Below are 23,020 nucleotides of genomic sequence, written 5' to 3'. Positions count from 1 at the left end.
TCAACATAATGTGACTGTCCTGCCTAGCAACACCATCCCATAATGCACGCAGCAAACAAAAACAAACAGACAAAAAAAAACAGACAACTAAAAGTATGTGGACATTTAAAAAGAAAAGAATGGCTTTATTTGTCATATATACATATATACTGATCAGCCATAAAATTAAAACCCCCTTCTTTTTTCTTTGCTGAGAAGCCATGTCACTTTTACATTTCAGCGGCAAAAGAACGCGGGGTAACGTAGTCAGTAGCGTAAACAATAATAACTAGAAGTTAATTCTCTTGCAATCCAATACATATGCATCGCCTGTTAGTAGTAGACGTTTATATTCTCAGTTGTTTGTAAATGTTTAGCGAGCATGTTACAGCGTTTCGGTTACGAATTTACCCTAATTCCGTTGTTACGTTACTATAGTTTGTGCTTCAAGAAGAAAAAACTCTCTTGTGTTATGAGGCCGTGTCTGTGGTAAAGGAGTACAATATAAATGTACTGTAGATATACTTTATAAATATACAGTAGAAATTTGGCATTTTGACACCAAACACAGAATTTAGCCTCCAAGAAAAAACAACAAAGGCAGACTAGGCAGTTGTAGCCTAGTGGTTAAGGTACTGGACTAGTAATTAGAAGGTCCCTGGTTCAAGCCTCACCACTGGCAGGTTGCTGCTGTTGGGCCCTTGAGCAAGTCCCCTAACCTTAAATTGCTCAGACTGTATACTGTCCCAGTAATGTAAGTCGCTTTGGATAAAAGCGTCTGCTAAATCCCAAAAATGCAAATGCAAGACTACAATCACAGCAGGATACGTCACAATCGGCCCTTTGAGAGCCACCATAATGCAGATGTGAACCCTGCTTTAGAGCCTGGGTGACTTGCCATAATTCATAAAATTTGACTTCTCTCTACCAAAATATCCTGCTCTGCTACCGGTCAGCTGGGCACCCCCAGCGGACAAAATTGGCCACTAGTCTGCTGTGTGGGAAAAGACCGGACTAAAAAGGCCGGGTTTGAGTGTGTTTACCTCCAGTCTGTCATGGCACTGCAGTTTAAAATAAATTTGAACATGCCAGAAGCTAGTTTGGAAGTGTAAACATCAAAAGTGCAATAGTACCACTCCTCACTTCCACTACTTAGCAAGAAAAGCATGCCATGCCACAGCATCTAAGAAATAATAAAAGCACTGTGGTGTCATTTTACATTTTTATGTAGATACTTCTCATCATAGTGTGTCTCACCCTTAATAAAGACAAAGCCCTCTGGGAAAGTCATCAACATTGTACTTTTTTATTGCAAGTTCACCACCTACTTCATGTTGTCTAACTAAATCTTTGGCTTTAGAAGTCAGGAAGGAAGGAGGGTTTGTAAATTGTACTGTAAATTATTTAACAGGCTTTGCGAACGCATCACAGGGAGCACATTACTATGACAACCAGGTTCATAGTGTGTGTGTGTGTGTGTGTGTGTGTGTGTGTGTGTACATCCTCTTTTTTATGTCCCTGTCACTGTTAAAAGGTCTACATGAGCACTGGCACTAAAACACACACAGTAAAGATAAAGCCTGCCTTATTAGTTGACATAAAAGAAACATATGCATTTTAACCAGCCATAACATTAAAACCACCTCCTTGTTTCTACACTCACTGTCCATTTTATCAGCTCCACTTACCACAATTACTGACTGTAGTTCATCAATTTTTCTGCATACCTTTTTAGCCTTCTTTCACCCTGTTCTTCAATGGTCAGGACCCCCACAGAGTAAATCAGACACAGCAGCGCTGCTGGAGTTTTTAAATACCGTGTCAACTCACTGTCCACTCTATTAGACACTCCTACCTAGTTGGTCCACCTTGTAGATGTACAGTCAGAGACGATCGCTCATCTATTGCTGCTGTTTGAGTTGGTCATCTTCTAGACCTTCATCAGTGGACATATGTGCCATCAGTGGGCCCATGGTGCGCTGTTGGCTGGATATTTTTGGTTTGTGGACTATTCTCAGTCCAGCAGTGACAGTAAGGTGTTTAAAAACTCCAGCAGTGCTGCTGTGTCTGATCCACTCATACCAGCACAACACAAACTAACACACCACCACCATGTCAGTGTCACTGCAGTGCTGAGAATGATCCACCACCCAAATAATACCTACTCTGTGGTGGTCTTGTGGGGGTCCTGACCATTGAAGAACAGCATGAAAGGGGGCTAACAAAGCATGCAGAGAAACAGATAAACTACTGTCATTAATTGTAGTGCTCCTATATGGCAAGTGGAGCCGATAAAATGGACAGTGAGTGTAGAAACAAGGAGGTGGTCATAATGTTATGCCTGAGCTAGACTTTAATAACCTTGCTCAAGGGTCCAAGAGTGACCCCAAGAGTAGTACCTCAACCACAAAGCTACCACTGCATTAGTATCTCATGTTGTAAATATGACTGATGTTTACTGAAACCACCCAGAACTGTATAGGCTGGTAAATGGGAGCGCCTGCTTCCCATTGCATGCGTTAGGTGTACATTACATAACTCAATACAAAAAGTGCAGGGCAGCATGATGGCGCTGTGGGTACTGCTGTCGCCTCACAGCAGGAAGGGCCTGGGTTCGATTCCCAGACCGAGTAGCCAAGGTTCTTTTTATGTCAGTTTGTATGATCTCCCAATGTCTGTGAGGGTTTCCTAACACCGTCCAAAGATGTGCAGTCAGGCTAATTGGAGCTAAAATGTGTGTGTGTGTGTGTGTGTGTGTGTGTGTGTGTGTGTGTGTGTGTGTGTGTGTATGTGTGTGTGTGTGAGAATGTGTGTGTACGTCTGCCCTATGATGGACTGGTGACCTGTTATAGATAGTGTAAAACACAATTTATAAATCAATTAAATACATTATTGTGTAACGTAAACACATTTAAAACAAGGTGTTGGAAGTTCTGTAATCGAGTTTGATTACCATGTAATTTAATGACTGTATTTTATTTATTTATCCTGTGCCTCAAACCACATACTATAATACTAAATATTGTGCCACCCTACCTTTCGCTTACCTATAATAGGCTTTTTGTGTCTTTAAGTGTCTTCTTTCGCATTTTCCTCCCAATTTCACCCAATCTATTTGGACCTGATTGCATTACGCTTCCTCTCTACTGATGCTGATCTCCACCCTGGTTGAGGAGAGCCGAGACTAACACACGTCCCCCCCAACACGTGTGCAGTAGCCGACTGCATCTTTTCACCTGCACGAGGTGAGTTCATATGTGGATGAGCTTTGTGTACAGACAGCCACACCCTGATCAACGCATTATCCCTCATCTCTGTGCAGGCACAAGAAGTCGTAATGACATCAGTCATGAGGTCCCCTCAGGCACCCTATCCTTAAACAACAGCCAATCATTGTTCGTGTATGCGCCCAGTCTGCCGGATGGCAAAGTTGAGTTTCGAAATCTATTTGAAATGTCAGCTCTGGTGTGCTAGAGTGTTTTAGCGCTGTGCCACCTGAGCACCATCTTTAGGTGTCTTTAAGAATTTGTACCAGTTTATCAAGTAAGCACTTTAGTCACGTAAGCTCAATATTCATCCCAACGTTCATCCCAGTGGTGGTGAACTGCTGGCACACTGTTGGAAGTAAAATAATAATAATAATAATAATAATAATAATAATAATAATAATAATAATAATAACAATAAAAATAATAATAATAATAATAATAAATAATAATAATAATAAATAATAGTAATAATAATAATAATAATAAATAAAAGTAATAATAATTGTAATAATAATAATAAATAATAGTAATAATAATTATAATAATCACAATAATAAATAATAATAATAATAATAATAATAATAAATAATAATAATAATAATAATAATAAATAATAATAATAATAATAATAATAATAGTAATAGTAATAGTAATAAAACTAATAATAATAATAATAATATTTATAATATACAATAATAAAAATAACATTTATAATATACAATAATAATATACTACTAATAATAGTAATAATAATAATAATAATAATAATAATAATAATGATAATAATAATACAAACAATAATAAGAAGAAAATAATAATAATGATGGTAATAATAATTATAATAATAAGAATAAGACAAATCATAATAATAACAATGAGAATAAAATATATAAATAATAATAAAAAGTAATAATATAAAGTGCAATTTAAATAACACCTTTCACTTACCCATGTGAAGCATGTGATTTTATTTTATATTATTTATTTTATACATTTTATACAGTGGTATCAGCCAGTGCTCAAAAGCACTGAAATCCAAATCATTTAGAAAGCAGAAAACAGTGTATTCCTAGTCAGGGCACATTTGAATTTTAAGGATCACTGCAGGAACCGCTAAGGAAACATGTCAGGAAAACGAGACTAATGGGTTTAATCTGAGAGCGAGGGGAATTGTTTTTCACCACTGGAATGGAATCTTCTATTCCATACAGAGAAGACACGACTAAGAAGCATGTTTACTGATGCATTATGCATGCAATGAAATACAACCTATTTAAATAACCAAGAGGAAGCGACGGGTCATACAAGATCCGTCTGCTAATGATGCCTGAGAGCAAACTGAATATATTTGGTTCTGGGTGTGAGGGCAAACTAAGTGCATTTCGTTCCGAAATCTCTGTTAGCTTAGCGTATCCCTTAGCCCTGTGAGAAATAGCACTGTGGCTTATGCTCATGTTCTTGTACACATCATGACAGCTGCTGTTGCATCATTACGCTAGCCAGGAAGCACGCAAACATCATGTACGCACCATGAGCCATACATTCATGGATTACGTAAGTGGTTCCATATATTCACAGAGTCTCTGTGTTTCAATTACAGACCCAAGAGGACAAAAAAGAACAAGATAAAGGTTGTGCCCACTGACCTGTGGATCTGTGAACATTCCTCATTACAGTCTGATTTAGCTCTGTTACTTGCACTTTGCTCCTAGCTACTACTGATTTAGGTCGAGTCATTGTGGCATTTTCGAGCCAAATAGATTATGTGAGCATTTTTACTTTCTTTCTTTTCCTTCTTTCCAGTTTTTCTACCAATCCGGTTGTATCTAATTCCCTGATTGTAATTCCTGCATCTCTTGCACCACCCCCGCCCTGACAAAGTAAAGGTCAGAGACTATCACACACCCTCACAGAGATAATTACTATGCTATTCTGTAATCATTTACATTTGGAGGCACCCCAGCTCTCCAGCAGGGGTCGCATACCCAGTAGCAATGAAGAACCCTGTCGACCTCCCGCCCTCAGGCAGAGCTGACTGTACCTGTTGGCCCAACCAGGTCCAAAGCACAGCTGAGATTTGAACTCAACAGCTTGATAGGCTTTGCCACCCGAGCACCCATAGAATGTTTTATGGTAAGGGCTAGCCGTGTATCAGCCAGTAAACATCAGGGCTGAGACTCATGAGCTATATTCCTGGTATAGAAAATGTAAAACACAATTTATAAATAAATTAAATACATTAAAGCGTAATGTAAACACATTTAAAACTAGGTGTTTGACATTCATATAATTTAATGATTGTATTTCATTTAATCCAATGTCCTGTGTCTCAAACCACATACTACCATACTAAACAATGTGTTTAGTATATACTAGATTTTTGAAGTTGGATTTGTATAACACCTGAAGATGAGCTTCTTGGACCCCCTCCCTTTCTCTCGACTTTAATAGGCTTTCAACAACATTTGTGTCAGTTTAGTCAAATTAGCACTTATGTTATTAATAAATGTCCCAACATTTAACCCAATTGCGGTCATTTTGGTTGAGGTCAGGGCATTGTGAGAGGCCTCAGGAGTTCTTTCATACCAAACATCAATTCATGTACTGACGTGCAAAAGGGGCACATTAATGATTAAACCATAAAGAGCCTTTACTAAACTGATGACACACAGTTGGAGGCAAAACAGTAATAATAATAATAATAATAATAATAATAACAATATAGAATTAACAGTAATAATAATTATACTAATAACAATAATAATAGTAATAATATAAATAATAATAATACAGTAATTACAGTATTAAAAATTAAAATAATAAAAAAATTATAATAACAATAATTATAATATAGTAATAACAGTAATAAGATATTTCATGTTTTATCTGTTCAACTTCATTTCATTTATTAATAAACATCCATTCCTGCATTTCAGCCCTGCAACACATTCCAAAACAAAGTTGGGATGGGGGCAATTTTGGGCTAGTAATGAGGAGAAAAAACTTCTCTGGGCTCGGAGGCATCTAGGATGGACCATCACACAGTGGAAACGTGTATTGTGGTCAGATGAACCAGCATTCCAGGTCTTTTTTTGTCCAAAAAGTCCAAAAGCCAGGGTCTGTCATGGTATGGGGCTGTGTCAGTACCCTTGGCAAAGGTCATTTACACTTCTGTGATGGCAGCATTAATGCAGAAAAGTACATTGAGATCTTAGAGCAACATGTGCTGCCTTCAAGACGTCGTCTTTTCCAGGGATGTTCATGCATCTTTCAACAAGACAATGCAAAACCACATGCTGCACACATTACAAAGGCATGGCTGCGGAAGAAGAGGGTACGGGTACTGGACTGGCCTGCCTGCAGTCCTGATATGTCCCCAATAGAGAATGTGTGGAGAATTTTGAAAGAAAAAATGCGACAACGTCTTTTAAATGTGGTGCACTTGGGGATTGCCAAAGCGCTGCAATGGATTGTGGCTTGTCCACTGGATTGTCCATAGTATTCCTGCTTTACAACCAGCGTTTCCTGGTGGAACCAGAAACACTTAATATAATGGACTGATGATAAGTATTTGTGTTTATTCTATTCGATTACCAAAACTGGATAAAACGGCCAATGATTCGTGACATTTATGCTCTAATAGTGGTTTAGAATGCAGTCACCATAACCAGAGCATTTAATTTGTGTCGATTGGTAAACGTTCACTGCCTGTGTATGTGTAAAAGAATCCGATCAATAGATCTGCAAGCCAGCCAGCGACAGAGAGCCTGGATAAGTTATGAGTCTGCCATTTTTTTTACTCCTCCGCGTTTAACAATCCATTTTGCTGAGTAGACAGCAACCACCCGGCACCACACCACCGCAGAGAGGTCTAGAACAATTCAGACTAAGAGAACTTTTTCTGTACAAATTTGCAACCTTGGCACACAAGTGCTGGGTGATATTACTATGGCAGCAGTTTGGGTCCTTGATGTGAAGGGACTTTAGTAGCCTGCATAGAACCCTGACCTCAAGTGCATCAAACATTACTGGGATTAATTGGAATGTCAGGTGTGAGCCAAGACTTATGGTCTTATCTGACCTTATAAATGCTCTTTCAATTTGGGAGGATACTGTGAGGTAGAACATGGCAGGTGGAAGCTCCCACTGTGAGATTGATGTGGCTTACGGTGATTGTGGTGTAGTTATAAGGTTATAATAACCATGTTATAGTAATAATGCTATAAGAATCCACTAATACACTAGACACCTAATGTGCTTTCCTGACAATCCAATCTGCAGGCAGGTATCAGCAAGACGTTTTTATTTGTATTCCTCACATAGAAGTCCCTTGCTGGCTTTACAGCCAATTTATTCCTCACCCTATGTTCAGACCTGCAGCGATGTAACATGTCAACGCGACCAGCTGTCATACATTTCTAATCAGAGCTGGCGATTTCTGCCAACAGCAGGCAGCAGGAATGTTGGCAAAGCCAAAAAACTGAGCAAAGTTTAACTGCATGCAAATTAGAAGTAAAGCAATGTGGCAGTTACCAATAGAAATTGAGCACTAAGCAGAGGGGTACGAGGGGTACACGCTTTATCTCTACCATGGTACACTTCATTTTTGGTTCTCAGATAAATGAAAAAATGCAGCAGCGATCGCAAAAGTACAAACACAGTTTTTTTGTCATGTTGACTGCACAGACAGTAAGGATCACACAGGGATGAGATTTATAGACGTGATTTCCCTCCGGGAATACATTTTTAGCAGGAACTAAAGTAATAAAGGATTCATGGTAAAAACTGAGTGGAAAGGATCAAGTTGTTTTTTCTATATGCTCTATAGCTAGTAAAACACGCTGGAATTTGCTTGACCTGACCAAGACAATGACTTGACATGTTTAAAAGATATATGGTGAATAGAGAAGCATGGCTTATGGCTTACATGTGCTTACAAAGAAGCATGTCGTTTTACAGGACAGGAGTCTGAGGATATGGTAGGCACAGGCTTAACAAATCTGAACAAATATAAATCTCTGATTTATCTTGCTTTCTGTGCAGGCCAAATGACCATAACCAGTATCCATACAATGTGTCAAACAATGGGTCTGTTCGCAAACCTGGTGAGCTCTCTGCATGGACGGCGTTTTACGTCATCCTAAGCACACTCAAGAGGGCTGTCCGAATTCTTAGATGACTTAAATGTAAATATACTATATATAGGAGATGAATGTGGAGTTTTTATGTAAATAAATTCTCATTGTTTTTTGTAGGTGTCTTTTAATTTAAGTTTGTCAGTGACAGTAACCAATTTTGGTACACAGAGGGAGATGTTAGCTGGCATGCTAGAGGGTTGTGCTGCCTCAGCCCATTGGTTTAAATGGCCTGAGGCTAACTGCGGTGACAAAATAGTAGTGTGTCTGAATAATCTGCCTTATGAGTTCCATGTCTTATTAGAATCCTCTTCACTTAGGCAGCTATCTATCTATCTATCTATCTATCTATCTATCTATCTATCTATCTATCTATCTATCTATCTATCTATCTATCCATCTATCCATCCATCCATCCATCCATCCATCCATCCATCCATCCATCCATCCATCCATCCATCCATCCATGCCTATTTTGTTATATATCCATCACTTCTTTACTTTATCCATCCATCCATCCATCTAAATGCTCTCTCACCACATATTCTGCGTATTGTCACCTCTTCTTAAAGATATAAGTCCAATTTTGTCACTGCCAGTAAAAAAAAATACCAGCCTTTGCTAGCACATTCAATGGCTTTAGAAAGAATTTAAAAAGACCCTCAGACTTTTTGTGTACTTTATTGTGTTGTGAATTTGAATGTGAATTTTGAATGTGTATAACTGCCATTTGACCACTCAAGCTACACTTAATCAGCCATAACAACAAATTAAGTGTTAGTATTTAGTGTTTTTTTAATTTTAATTACTTAGGAAGCAAAAACTAAAATCTTAATCACAAATATATTCAGACCCCTTTTGCTGTGGCACTTCAAATTGTAATCAGGTGCATCCTGTTTGCTTTTATTACCCATCTGATGTGTCTAGAACTCAACTGGAATCCTCATGTTTGCATGCAATTTAAATTAAATTTAATTTAAATTAATCAGACATAGTTTTGCACACACCTGTCTATAAGGGTCCATTAATTACAATGCAATGTCATAACGCAAAGGAACTGCCCGTGGACCTTCACAATCATGGTAGGACACAGATCACAATATCTAAATCTAAAATGGTGGTGGTGTGTTAGTGTGTGTTGCGCTGGTATTCTACTTGTTTTTGTAAAGCACTTTGTGATTCTTATCTGTAAAAAGTGCTATATAAATAAATTTTACTTACTTACTGTGTCTGATCCACTCATACCAGCACAACACACACTAACACACCACCACCATGTCAGTGTCAATTACAATGCAATGTCATAACGCAAAGGAACTGCCTTTGGACCTTCACAATCAAAGCATGGAAGTGCACAGATCACAATATCTAAGTCTAAGTGTTCACAGGACCACAGTGGCTTTAATAATTTTGAAACAGAAGAAGCTGGGCACAAACTTGAAGCTTCCTCAAGATTTTTGAGACAAATTTAAGGCTCCATGCACAAAAAGGCTTTAATGGGAAAGGTAGAAAAGAAACCCAAAGGTTTTTCTTAAAGGCCTCCGAAGGAGAACATGTTGGACAGACAACCATCTCTGCAGCACTCCATAAATCTTAATGTCAGAGTGACAACACAAAAGCCTCTGCTAAATTAGAGTTAGAGGACATGTGAAAGACACTGGCAATATAATTGAACTAATTGTGCTTAACACAACATCTGGCAAAGAACAGGCACTGTACATCATTTGGTTTATACCATCACTCTTAGCAGGCGGGACAAGGATACTGGGTAATTATGGGTCTGTCTGAAAACCTAGTGAGCTCTCTACAAAGACAGCATTTTACATCATTCTATGCACACCCCCAAGAAGAAGGCTGTCTGAATTCTTAGATACCTTAAATTGCTGCCTACTGAGGTGTCTTAATTCTAAGTGATAATCTAACTGAATAATGAGGGAGCAGTTAATGCTTTCTTAGTGGTGAAGGCAATCCCAGCATTCAGTGCGGCACAACTTTACATAAATAATCTACCTTATACATCGATCAACCATAAAATTAAAACCATCTCCACTTACCATATAGAAGCACTTTGTAGTTCTACAATTACTGACTGTAGTCCATCTGTTTCTCCGCATGCATTTTTAGCCTGCTTTCACCCTGTTCTTCAATGGTCAGGACCACCATAGAACCGCCACAGAGCAGGTATTGTTTGGGTGGTTGATCATTCTCAGCACTGCAGTGACAATGACATGGTGGTGGTGTGTTAGTGTGTGTTGTGCTGGTATGAGTGGATAAGACACAGCAGCACTGCTGGAGTTTTTAAACACCTCACTGTCACCGCTGGACTGAGAATAGTCCACCAACCAAAAACATCCAGCCAACAGCGCCCCGTGGGCGGCGTCCTGTGACCACTGATGATGAGCGATTGTCTTTAACTTTAATCTACAAGGTGGACCAACTAGGTAGGAGTGTTTAATAGAGTGGACAGTGAGTGGACACGATATTTAAAAACTTCAGCAGAGCTGCTGTGTCTGATCCACTCATGCCAGCACAACACACACTAACACACCAGCACCATGTCATTGTCACTACAGTGCTGAGAATGATCCACCACCTAAATAATACCTGCTCTGTAGTGGTCCTGTGGGGGTCCTGACCATTGAAGAACAGCATGAAAGGAGGCTAACAAAGCATGCAGAGAAACAGATGGACTACAGTCAGTAATTGTAGAACTACAAAGTGCTTCTATATGGTAAGTGAAGCTGATAAAATGGACAGTGAGTGTAGAAACAAGGAGGTGGTTTTAATGTTATGGCTGATCGGTGTAGGTTTGAAGTTTTATTAGAATCCTCTCTTCTTAGGCAGCTCAATAGATTTTCATACAGACCCCACGTGTGCAAATGACCCATCAAGCCAAATCCACAACACAATAAAGACTGCAAAAAGGTCAGGAGTCTGAATACTTTCTGAATCCATCGTATACCCTTTCTGTGAGTACCTGGAAATTGTCTTAATCGCAGCATTATTCCACCCAGCAGGATGACTGTAGTAGGCGTTCACATATAACATAAAGGTTAATTCTAGGTATTAATGTGAAAGGGGCTACAGAAACCCTTAAGCTTTCCGTAATACTACTATTCATCATATTCATCATATACTGTATATATATGCTACTCTACATATCTATTATTAAGGAGCTTATGTGGTACTGCATTCTCTGACAGTAGCCCACCAATACTGAGCCAGCTGAACCCTGGGTTTGAGGGATGGAGAGTTTAGGAATCTCATTGAAGCTGAAAAAGCGACTCCTGCTATTTACATTTCTGTTACAGTATATTGTAACAGAAGGGTTAAGGGTTTTGCTCAAGGGCCCAACAGTGGCCAACTGGCAGTGGTGGGGCTTGAACCAGCAAACTTTCTTTACTAGCCCAGTACCTTAACCACTAAGCTACAACTGCCACTTCTGTTATCTGGTCAAGGTGGTACAAATGGTTGAGGGATACTTGGGGTTAGTGTATTCCTCTGTTTATGTTAAGGCTCGCGGTGGACAAAAGGTAGGAAACATCCTGGACAGATCGCCAGTCCATTACAGGGCAGTTAGGGGAATTATTCATTCATTCATTCATTCATTCATGCGTTCATTCATTCATTGTCTGTTTTACCACCACTTCATCCTATTCAGGCTTACTATGGGGCCAATTCATTGGGCAAAAGGTAGGAAACATCCTGTACAGATCTTCAGTCCATTACAGGGCAGTCAGGGAAATTATTCAGTCATTCATTAATTCATACATTGTCTGTTTTCCCATTGCTTCATACTATTCAGGGACACAGTGGGTGCAAATTCCCTGGGCGAAGGGTAGGAAACATCCTGGACAGATAACCAGTCCATGACAGAGCAGTCAGGGGAATTATTCATTCATTCATTCATTCATTGTCTGTTTTACCACCGCTTTATTCTATTAAGAGACACTGTGGGTCCAATTCATTGGGCAACAGGTAGGAAACATCCTGGACAGATCGCCAGTCCATTACAGGGCAGTCAGGGGAATTAATCATTCATTCATTCATTTATTGTCTGTGTTACCACTGCTGCATCATATTCTAAGTCACAGTGGGTCCAATTTACTGGGCGAAGGGTAGAAAACATCCTGGACAGGTCGCCAGTCCATTACAGGGCAGTCAGGGGAATTATTCATTCATTCATTCATTTATTGTCTGTGTTACCACCGAAACGGTGGTAACACAGACAATAAATGAATGAATGAATAATTCCCCTGAATGATTCTGGAATTGGACCCACCATGATGGATGAAACATCCTATTCAGGGTCATGGTGGGTCCAATTCCAGTCTATTACAAGGCAGTCAGGGGAATTATTCATTAATTCATTGTCTGTTTCACCACTGCTTTATCCAATTCAGGGTCACGGTGGGTCAGATTCACTGGGCAATAGGCAGGAAACACGCTGCACAAGTTGCCAGTCCATTACAGAACATCCAGAGGTATTATACATGTCTAAATTATAAAAAGAACATATCTGTTCTCATGGTAATGCCTAATCTGCCCCCGTTTGCAAGCAAATAGGATTGCCTTTCTTAATTCAAAGTTAATTGAGCAAAAGTGTATTTTTCGAATCATTTTAAAGAGAGCTCATCTAATCACGATTGTCATCTGGAAACGAAAAAGACCAAATTTAGAACATGAAGTTTGGCTAATATGTTTTTTTCGTTCTGTCCCCTGTATACCTTTATAATGATAGATCTGGGCATCTGTAGACACCTGGGGCACTATAAACACATTCCCCCTGCAGGAGGATGATAACAATGAGCAGCCTGAGTTTTTTGGGGATTATGGTGCATTAACTCCAGGGCATAAAACTGTACACCTTCCTTTTCTTTTTTTCTGTGGTAATCTTCTGGACGGCTTTGCTGCTGCGGTCTCTTGATCTGCCACTTTCTATCGTTCTCAGTGGCAAGAAAAAAAAGGACAGAGATACTGACAAAATACTGACACTACATAACATGCATTATAGGCTTCTTGAGATTACCAGGGAACTTACAGAGATGTCTGATTCCTTGTGCTTTATATATTTGTGTAGTTTTATAGTCAGTTAAATGAATTGTGCTTAAATTCAGCTAACAGTAACAAATAAATAACAGAAAAAGAATTCGAAAGGAATTCGATTCAGCAGTTGTATCCCAGTGGTTAAGGTACTGAACTAGTAATCAGAAGGTCGCTAGTTCAAGCCCCACCACTGCCAGGTTGCCACTGTTGCACAGTACTGTACTGTTTGTCGCTTTGAATAAAAGTGTCTGCTAAATGCTGCAAATGTAAATGTACATGATTTATTGCCAAATATGTTTTTACTAGAACTGGCACCGATCCGATACTCTGTATCGGTATCGGTCCGATATTGGCCCAAATCACTGGATCGGATATCGGAAGGAAATAAAAATGTGTAATCCGATCCGATACTGTTGCTTAATGTAAATAACACAATGTAAATAAGGCCATCGTTTGTGTGTAAAGCAAATAACACACGAAGATACAGTACGTTCCAACAGAGTGCCGTTTATTGCCAGCTCACTCTTGATGGCATCATTAACATGTGGCACTGATCTACAACTCATCTGCAACAGCCATTCAGAAATTAAAACATGCTGATCTACTTAAACTTTTAGCATTTAAAAAAAATCATTTACTACTGCCACATCTAAAAACACTGTTTAAACACAATAAAAATCAATTTATAAATCACCTTATAAATGATAAATCGGGCTTGGAGATATCTCACATCCTCAACAATTAATCCATTAGTGTTATAAAAAAAAAAAAAACTAAGCTTCCCGTTTAGCCACAGATGTCCTCTTCAAAGTCCAGCAGGGTTTAATCAGATCAGATCAGAATCAGAATACTTTATTGATCCCCGAGGGGAAATTTCAGATGTTACAGTTGCTCAGATTGTATATATGTATTAAGAATATATTAAAAGGTAAGAATATATTAAAAAGTAAAGTAAAGTAAAAACGCTCTTAAAATAAAGTGGCAAAACGCTCTTAAAATACACTTAAAACGCTCTTAAAATAAAGTGGCAGATGCAGTGGTGACATATATTGCACTATTTATGATACAACTATCATATTGCACGTATTGTAAGGTCTATTACTTAAGTAAGGAGTTGTAAAGTTTGATGGCCACAGGTAGGAATGACCTCCTGTGGCGCTCCGTGGTGCTTTTGGGTGGAATGAGTCTTTGACTGAACGTGCTTCTGTGTCTTTCCAGTGTGTTGTACAGCGGGTGAGAGGTATTGTCCATAATGGACTTCAGCTTAGACAGCATCCTCCTCTCTGACACTGTCGTCAGCGAGTCCAGCTCCACACCCACCACATCACTGGCCTTACGGATCAGTTTGTTCAGTCTGTTGGCATCTGCCACCTTCAGCCTGCTGCCCCAGCATGCAACTGCATAAAGGATAGCACTCGCCACCACAGACTCATAAAAGATCTTTAGCATAGTCCTGCAGATGTTGAAAGACCTTAGCCGTCTCAAAAAGTAGAGACGACTTTGGCCCTTCCTGTAGAGGGTTTCCGTGTTTTTACTCCAGTCCAGTTTATTGTCTATGTACACTCCCAGGTATTTGTAGTCCTCAACAGTGTCCACACTGACCCCATTGATGGACACAGGGGTCACCGGTGCCTTTTTTCTTCTCATGTCCACAACCAGCTCTTTTGTCTTTGTCACATTAAGCTGTAGATGGTTCAGCTCGCACCATGTGACAAAGTCCTTCACCGTAGCCCTGTACTCGTCCTCATCACCCTTGCTGATACATCCAACTATCGCTGAGTCATCAGAAAATTTCTGAAGGTGGTAGGTCTCAGTCCGATAGCTGAAGTCCGTGGTGTAGAGGGTGAAGAGGAAGGGAGAGAGAACAGTTCCCTGTGGTGCTCCAGTGTTGCTGATCACTCTGTCCGACACACCGTGCTGCAGGCGCACGTACTGAGGTCTGCCGGTCAGGTAGTCTGTAATCCAGGACACGAGGGGGGTGTCCACCTGCATCGCTGTCAGCTTCTCACCCAGAAGAGCCGGATGAATTGTGTTGAATGCACTGGAGAAGTCAAAAAACATGATCCTCACCATGCTGGCTGGCTTGTCCAGGTGAGTATAGACTCGGTCAAGCAGGTAGATGATGGCGTCCTCAACTCCCAGACGTGGCAGGTAGGCGAACTGGAGTGGGTCTAGAAGTGGCTGGACTATGGGTCGGAGCTGGTCCAGGACTAGCCTCTCCATGGTCTTCATGATGTGGGACGTCAGTGCTACTGGTCTGTAGTCCTTGACGTCACTAGGGCGCAGCGTCTTCGGAATAGGAACGATGCAGGACGTTTTCCACAACACAGGGACACGCTGGAGACTCAGGCTCATGTTGAAGACATACTGCAGGACTCCACACAGCTGGGTGGCGCAGGCTTTAAGGACCCTGGGGGGGACCCCATCGGGGCCAGCAGCCTTGTTTGTGTGGAGTCTATTCAGCTGGCTCCTCACCTGGTCAGCAGTGATGTACACAGTAGGGGAGATTTGTGATGGGGGTTGGAGGTGTGAGCTGGGCTATCACAGGAGGGGGGCAGACAATCAAGGATTGGAGGGAGGGTGAGTGGGGTGTGCTGCAGGGGACAGATAGCAGTGGAGTCGGGACGGGGGAGGGCAGGGCCTGCAGTGTCAAACCTGTTAAAGAACAGATTTAGTTCGTTGGCCCTGTCTTCACTGCCCTCTACTTCTCTGCTGTCGTTGGACCTGAAACCAGTGATGGTCCTCATTCCACTCCAAACCTCTCTCATGTTGTTCTGCTGGAGTTTACACTCCAGCTTTCTCTTGTAATTGTCTTTACCCTCTCTGATTGTGGTCTTTAGCTTCCCCTGGATCGTTCTCACCTCCTCTTTGTCTCCAGTTCTAAATGCCCTCTTCTTGTCGTTAAGGAGGGATTTAATGTCCTTCGTTACCCATGGTTTGTTGTTTGGGTAACACTTTACAGTCCTGGTTGGGACAATGGAGTCCACACAGAAATTTATGTAGTCTGTTATGCACTCATTGAGCCCGTCGATGTCCTCTCCGTGCGGCTCACAGACTGCCTGCCAGTCTGTGGTCTCAAAACAGTCCTGCAGTACCTCATGAGTCCCCTCTGACCATCTCCTCACTGTCCGTGTGGTCACAGGTCGGCTCTTAACAATGGGCACATAACAGGGGCTGAGATGTACCAGGTTGTGGTCAGATCTACCCAGAGGGGGGAGGGGGGAGCAGCTGTATGCATCTTTAACATTGCAGTACAGCAGATCCAGTGTTCGCTCCTCTCTGGTGGGACAGTCCACATACTGAGTAAAGTGTGGTAGTGCCTTCGTCATAGTGACGTGGTTAAAGTCACCTGAAATGGCTATGAAGGCATTCGGGTGTTGGGTTTGGAGACGTGCTATAGATGAATGTATAGCATCACAGGCTGATGTCGGGTTTGCCGAGGGGGGAATATAAACAGCCACCATTATGACGTGCGAGAACTCCCTATAATATGGTCTGAGTCCTACAGCAAGCAGTTCAAAATCGGGGCAACAGATTTGTTCCTTGATGGTTATATGACCAGGGTGACACCAGCGGTTATTAATAAGGACGGCGAGATCCTGGTTAGTGCTGTAAGTTCATCCATTTTATTCACGAGTGATCTCACGTTGCCCATAACAACGGAGGGGACGCGCGGTTTATATGCTTTTTTCTCCATAATTCGCCGTCGTCTCGCTCTCGCTTTAGCTGTGCGTTGGTTCATTCCTCCTCTGCATCCCCTGTGTGTTCGTCTCCATAATTCTGCCGGGATGTTTCGGCCGGCTTCAACGCGATCAGCTGTTCGCGGCTGTATACGAAACGTACATGTTGCTGCGCCGCGGTGAGTGAAAAAAGTATTTTTACAACGAAAAAATAAACCAAAACTCTCTCTACTAGCATGATTCGAGAGGGCACAGCTTCACAAAGTTACTAACTAAAAGTATAAAAACTTAAAATTAAGTATAAATAGAGATAATAAAGTAATAGCGACTGTAAACAATGAGCAACTGTAACGGGCTGCACGCTGCTCTCGCGCATGCGCACATTTTAATAATCTAAAAACAAACGTGACAGAACTTTAACGAAAAAAACTCGACTGGTCCATCGTGTTTGACTGACATCCACATCTTCCAATTTTTTGGACACTTTTGTTAAACGAGCCAAAAATGCTGCTAAATGTTTTGTGTGTAAAAGTGAAAATAAAAACAGCAGTTGTGTATAAGTGTGATGTTTTAGGTTCTGTATTTATTCCTTTAGAATATTTGTTTTAAAGTCTGAACGTTGTTATTTAGATAGCTAGTTTAACCATGGTGCATTGAGACATGTAGTATTACTGCTTAGTTGTTTGAGAGGAGAAATGAAGGTATTGGATTGGTATCGGTATCGGCAGATACTTAATTTGCAGTATCGGTATCGGACATAAAAAAAAGTGGTATTGAGCCAGCCCTAATTTTTACACAGTCATACCTTGGTATTCGGCTGCTTTGAAACTCGCCGAATTTGGTACGCGACTCATTTTGATGTGGACATTTTGTCAAATCAAGTCAAGTCAAATTTATTTATATAGCGCTTTTTACAATGATCATTGTCTCAAAGCAACTTTACAGAACCCAGGACCAACAGACAAAAAACCCCTATTGAGCAAGCCGAGGGCGACAGTGGCAAGCAAAAACTCCCTTAACATTACAGGAAGAAACCTTGAGAGGAACCAGAATCAGCAGGGACCCCCATCACCCTTGGGTGACCTGGAGGATACTTTAGATAAATAGGATTTACACAAATCATACAAACACAAAATTAAATTAAACTGAAAGTTCAAACTAGCAAAAAAATAATTGGAGTTCTTCATTGTTCAGTCCAGTCTGTGATAAAATCCGTTGTAAGTTCTGGACATTTTCGGTGCAAACATGCCAGATTCCCATCCCATCTAGTAGGAGCAGCATTGTTGGCTTTATTTTGTCCTGGTACTTGTCATTTGTTTAGTACTCAATGCACAAGCTATAACTTGTCTCTGTCTTGTGACTCGCTACCCTTTCCAGTAGAAACAAAGGCTCACGCGTTAGTAACACAGTAGCTCTTGCCCTGTGCAAGTATGTTATGTCATGTAATGATATACGCAACAAACTGTGATGCACTGTGTATTCTGACACCTTTCTATCAGAACCAGCATTAACGTCTTCAGCAATTTGAGCTACAGTAGCTCGTCTGTTGGATCGGACCACACGGGCCAGCCTTCGCTCCCCACGTGCATCAATGAACCTTGGCCGCCCATGACCCTGTCTGTGGTTTACCACTGATCCTTCCTTGGACCACTTTTGATAGATACTGACCACAGCAGACCAGGAACACCCCACAAGCCTAATATTCCCACCCACTAACAGGTGCCGTGATGAAGAGATGTCAGTGGTCATAATGTTATGCCTCGTCGGTGTAGACTACGAGTCCAAAAGTCTGCCAAGAACTGAACAAAAAGCGGTCCGGAGAATAGCCAGGTTCAAACTGACAGAGAGGCTGCAGTAATGGCTAATTTCTGCATAATAATGCATAACGTCCCAAAGTCTGCGCTTTTCAGACAGTAAGTTTAATGTCTTCACTGGCCTTCCCAGTTACTGGATCTGAATCCAACAGAACATTGTTCAGATGTGCTAGAATGACAGATTCACATCATAAATGCGATCATGTCAAGCTGCACCAGAGTCTCAAAGAAACGTTGGAATGGTGCACTATATTGTGACACATTCACCTCATCACCAGTATTAAATCTACGTCCAAAATAAGCCACATTAGCTTCTCGGTCCAAATCATACCTCATAACCTTTATATACTCTGGCATAACGAGTCTTGGCCATCCAACAACCTGTCGGCAGTCCGTGGCTTGTCCTTGACCACTGTCGGTAAGTTCTCACCGCAGCTGCCTGTCAACACTCTGTGCTGCTTCATCTGGGCAAAACAATCTGCCCCTTATCAAAGTCACTCAGGTGTTTATGCCTGATCATTGCTGCATTTAACTTGTACTGCAGTTACCATAACTACCGTCAGCCCAACATTTAATACATCCCTGTCTGTGACATGCACAATTATTGTGAAACAGACATTGTCATGAGCATCGGCTCATCTGTGTAGGTTTATATTCTCATTTGTAGTATTTATACACCGATCAGCCATAACATTAAACTCACTGTCCATTTTATCAGCTCCACTTACCATGTAGAAGCACTTTGTAGTTCTACAAATACTGACTGTAGTCCATCTGTTTCTCTGCATGCTTTGTTAGTCACCACAGAGTATGTATTATTTAGTTGGTGGATCATTCTCAGCACTGCATTGACACTGACATGGTGGTGGTGTGTTAGTGTGTGTTGTGCTGGTATGAGTGGATAAGACACAGCAGCGCTGATGGAGTTTTTAAACACATCACTGTCACTGCTGGACTGAGAATAGTCCACCAACCTAAAATATCCAGCCAACAGCGCCCCGTGGGGAGCGTCCTGTGACCACTGATGAAGGTCTAGAAGTTGACCAACTCAAACAGCAGCAATAGATGAGCGATCGTCTCTGACTTTACATCTACAAGATGGACCAACTAGGTAGGAGTGTCTAATAGAGTGGGCAGTGAGTGGACACAGTGTTTAAAAACTCCAGCAGCGCTGCTGTGTCTGATCCAGTCATACCAGCACCACACACACTAACACACCACCACTGCAGAATGATCTACCACCTAAATAATAATCAGACTACAGTCAGTAATTGTAGAACTACAAAGTGCTTCTATATGGTAAGTGGAGCTGATAAAATGGACAGTGGTTTTAATGTTATGGCTGATCAGTATATAGGCATTACATGTATTACTTTGTACAGGTTGAAAATTCTAAAGTACGTTCAATCCAGTCCTCTGTAATCTTATTCTATTCACTGTGTGAGGAGAAAAAAAAACAAGTTCTGAAAAGAAACCCGTGGGTAAAAGACCAATTCTCTGAAGTGTCACAGACAGCGTCAACTTTTCTGGCAGAGAAAGAAGCGAATTGAATCAGACAGAGTGGATGCGCGGATCTGACTGACGGCAGATTCATCTAATATGAGAGAATGCAGAGGAGCGCAAGACGGAAATCTTTTCACTGATGGAATCCATTTGTGCCAGCCTGTCAGGCCTGTAAAAGCGTGTGAGTGAATAGCAACCGAATGGGAGTTGGGATTGAAAAACGGGCTTCGTCTTTATGTGTCTGATTTTGTTTTGTATTTGGACTATTTAGATAATCCAGGAAATGCTTCGACGAACGCTGAATCACGACGGACGAGAATCGGAACTTTTATGTAGGGCTGGTGTATCGGATCGGACCGATATTCGCTCAAATCACTGGATCAGATATCGGAAGGAAAAAAACATGTAATCCGATCCGATACTGTTGCTTAATGTAAATAACACTTAATGTAAATAAGGCCATTGTGTGTTTTGTGTGTAAAGCAAATAACACACGAAGATACGTTCCAACAGAGCGCCGTTTATTGCCAGCTCACTCAGCAACTGGTGTAACAATGTGCCACTGATCTACAACTCATCTGCAACAGCCATTCAGAAATTAAAACACACCGATCTACTTAAACTTTTAGCATTTTTAGCAAAAATCATCTACTACTGCCACATTTAAAAACACTGTTTAAACTAGGACTGGCTCGATACCACCTTTTTATGTCCGATACCGATACCAATCCGATACGGTAATTTCTACTCTCAAACAACTAATGCCTAGTTCACACTACACGACTTTTGCCATGATTTTCGCTCGCCGACTGGTCGGCGCTAGATTTGCCGGCTCGGGAGCAACTCGGCATTCGCTCGGAGATCGAAACTCAGCTCTCAATCGCTATGTGTCAACTACCCAACAACTCGATCCGAGCAGCTCGCCGAGCGTTCGGCGACCGAAGCGAGATTTCTAGCATGTCAGATATCTAGATCTGAGTTGCCCGACTAGCAATGAGTGCTATGTCGAACAGCCAATGAGAACGCAAGATACGGGGTGAGGGGAAACGCAGGGGAGGAGTTGTAAAAAGGTGGGAAATGGGCATAATATACTGTAGTTTATATCAGAATACATCAGCACACACACAAGTTTTACAGTATTTCTGACCTTATCGTTCTCTACAAAACATAACACCAACGCTGCATTGCAAAATATTTATTAACCTACAACTCACTATAGAACAATCCAAGCCAAATCCACTCAGATTCATTTATTTTTTCTCCTTGATTTTTCGCTGCACATCAGCGCATTAACAACTTTGATCGCTCGCTACTTGTTGACGTGCATTTGGATGTGGTATCATTAAACCCCTCGTCACTTCTCAGCCAGCCCTAGTTTAAACACAATAAAAATCACTTTATAAATGATAAATCGCTCACCTGAGTTAAAGAAAATCTTGTCCCAGCTTGGAGATCTCCCACATCCTCAACCATTAATCCATTAGTGTTATGAAATAAAACAAACTACACCGTTTCCCGTTCAGCCACAGACGTCCTCTTCAGAATCCAGCAGGATTTTTTAATAAGCGCGCTTTGGTTTTTAGTCATCTAAAGACGTGACGGAACTTTAATGGAAAATCTCAACCAAACTCTGCGTCAGTTCTAATTGTAGACACTTTGGACGACACGCCGTAAAACGAGATGTGTCATGTGAACAACAGCTCGAACGTAAGTGAAACCAAAAATGCTGCTAAATGTTTTGTGTGTAAAAGTGAAAATAAGAACAGCAGTTGTGCATAAGTGTGATGTCGTAGGTTCTGTATTTATTCCTTTAGAATATTTGTTTCACAGTCTGAACATTGTTATTTAGATAGCTAGTTTAACCATGGTGCATTGAGACATGTATTATTACTGCTTAGTTGTTTGAGAGGAGAAATGACGGTATCGGATTGGTATCGGTATCAGCAGATAATCAATTTGCAGTATCGGTATCGGTATCTGACATAAAAAAGTGGTATCGAGCCAGCCCTAGTTTTATGAGCCCTTAGAACAAATTGTCCCAGTCGATCCGTAATGAACGACTAAATAAATAAATAAAAGTGCTTTTCGTATCTCAAGAGGTGAGATCAACATGAGCAGAGTGTCAGTACTGCTGTTAGTGAATTCAGTCCAACAGCACATTGCACTTAGTCAGCATGATGAGAAGTGAAACGCAAACGTTCAATTAATTAAAAAAGCAGTACTTACATCCAAGTGCATCCTTGATGTGCATCTGAAACAAATACACTCACACACACACACAAGGAAAAACCAAACACACACCTCAAATACACACATTAAATAAAGGATACAATCGCAATGCTCCACATTGGGTCCCAATGGCAAGGATTTTCTGGACTGGGTCTAAGGCCATAGAGGACGGCTGATAGGGAAAGCCATGGCGGACAGTCTGGTTGGGAAAAAAAAGTATTTTTAAGGCAAGGTATAAAAAGTATATGCATTATACAAGAGATCTTCAAAAAGTTTCCGCACTTTTATATTTCCATTGGAAACAGTGAGGGTGGGAGGAGACTGAGAGAGAGCTTATAGTCCGGATTTAGCGCCATCTAATTTTC

At 40.9% G+C, this 23,020-nt stretch overlaps 1 protein-coding gene across 3 annotated transcripts in view; it reads right to left on the bottom strand.

Annotated features, from left to right (window-relative positions):
- The window catches only part of stxbp5a (syntaxin binding protein 5a (tomosyn)), a 210,700-nt gene that overhangs the window by 174,469 nt on the left and 13,211 nt on the right, over positions 1-23,020 (bottom strand). For all 3 annotated transcript variants that reach the window (XM_063001921.1, XM_063001922.1, XM_063001923.1), the window contains exon 2: positions 22,757-22,854. In XM_063001921.1, coding sequence (XP_062857991.1) covers positions 22,757-22,854 — 98 coding nt within the window. The remainder of the gene's footprint in view (positions 1-22,756; positions 22,855-23,020) is intronic.

The sequence above is a fragment of the Trichomycterus rosablanca genome, chromosome 9 (assembly GCF_030014385.1).
Source record: "Trichomycterus rosablanca isolate fTriRos1 chromosome 9, fTriRos1.hap1, whole genome shotgun sequence".
Lineage (NCBI taxonomy): Eukaryota > Metazoa > Chordata > Actinopteri > Siluriformes > Trichomycteridae > Trichomycterus > Trichomycterus rosablanca.
The sequence above is the reverse complement of the archived record's forward strand: the minus strand, read 5'-3'. Positions and strand labels throughout refer to the sequence as shown.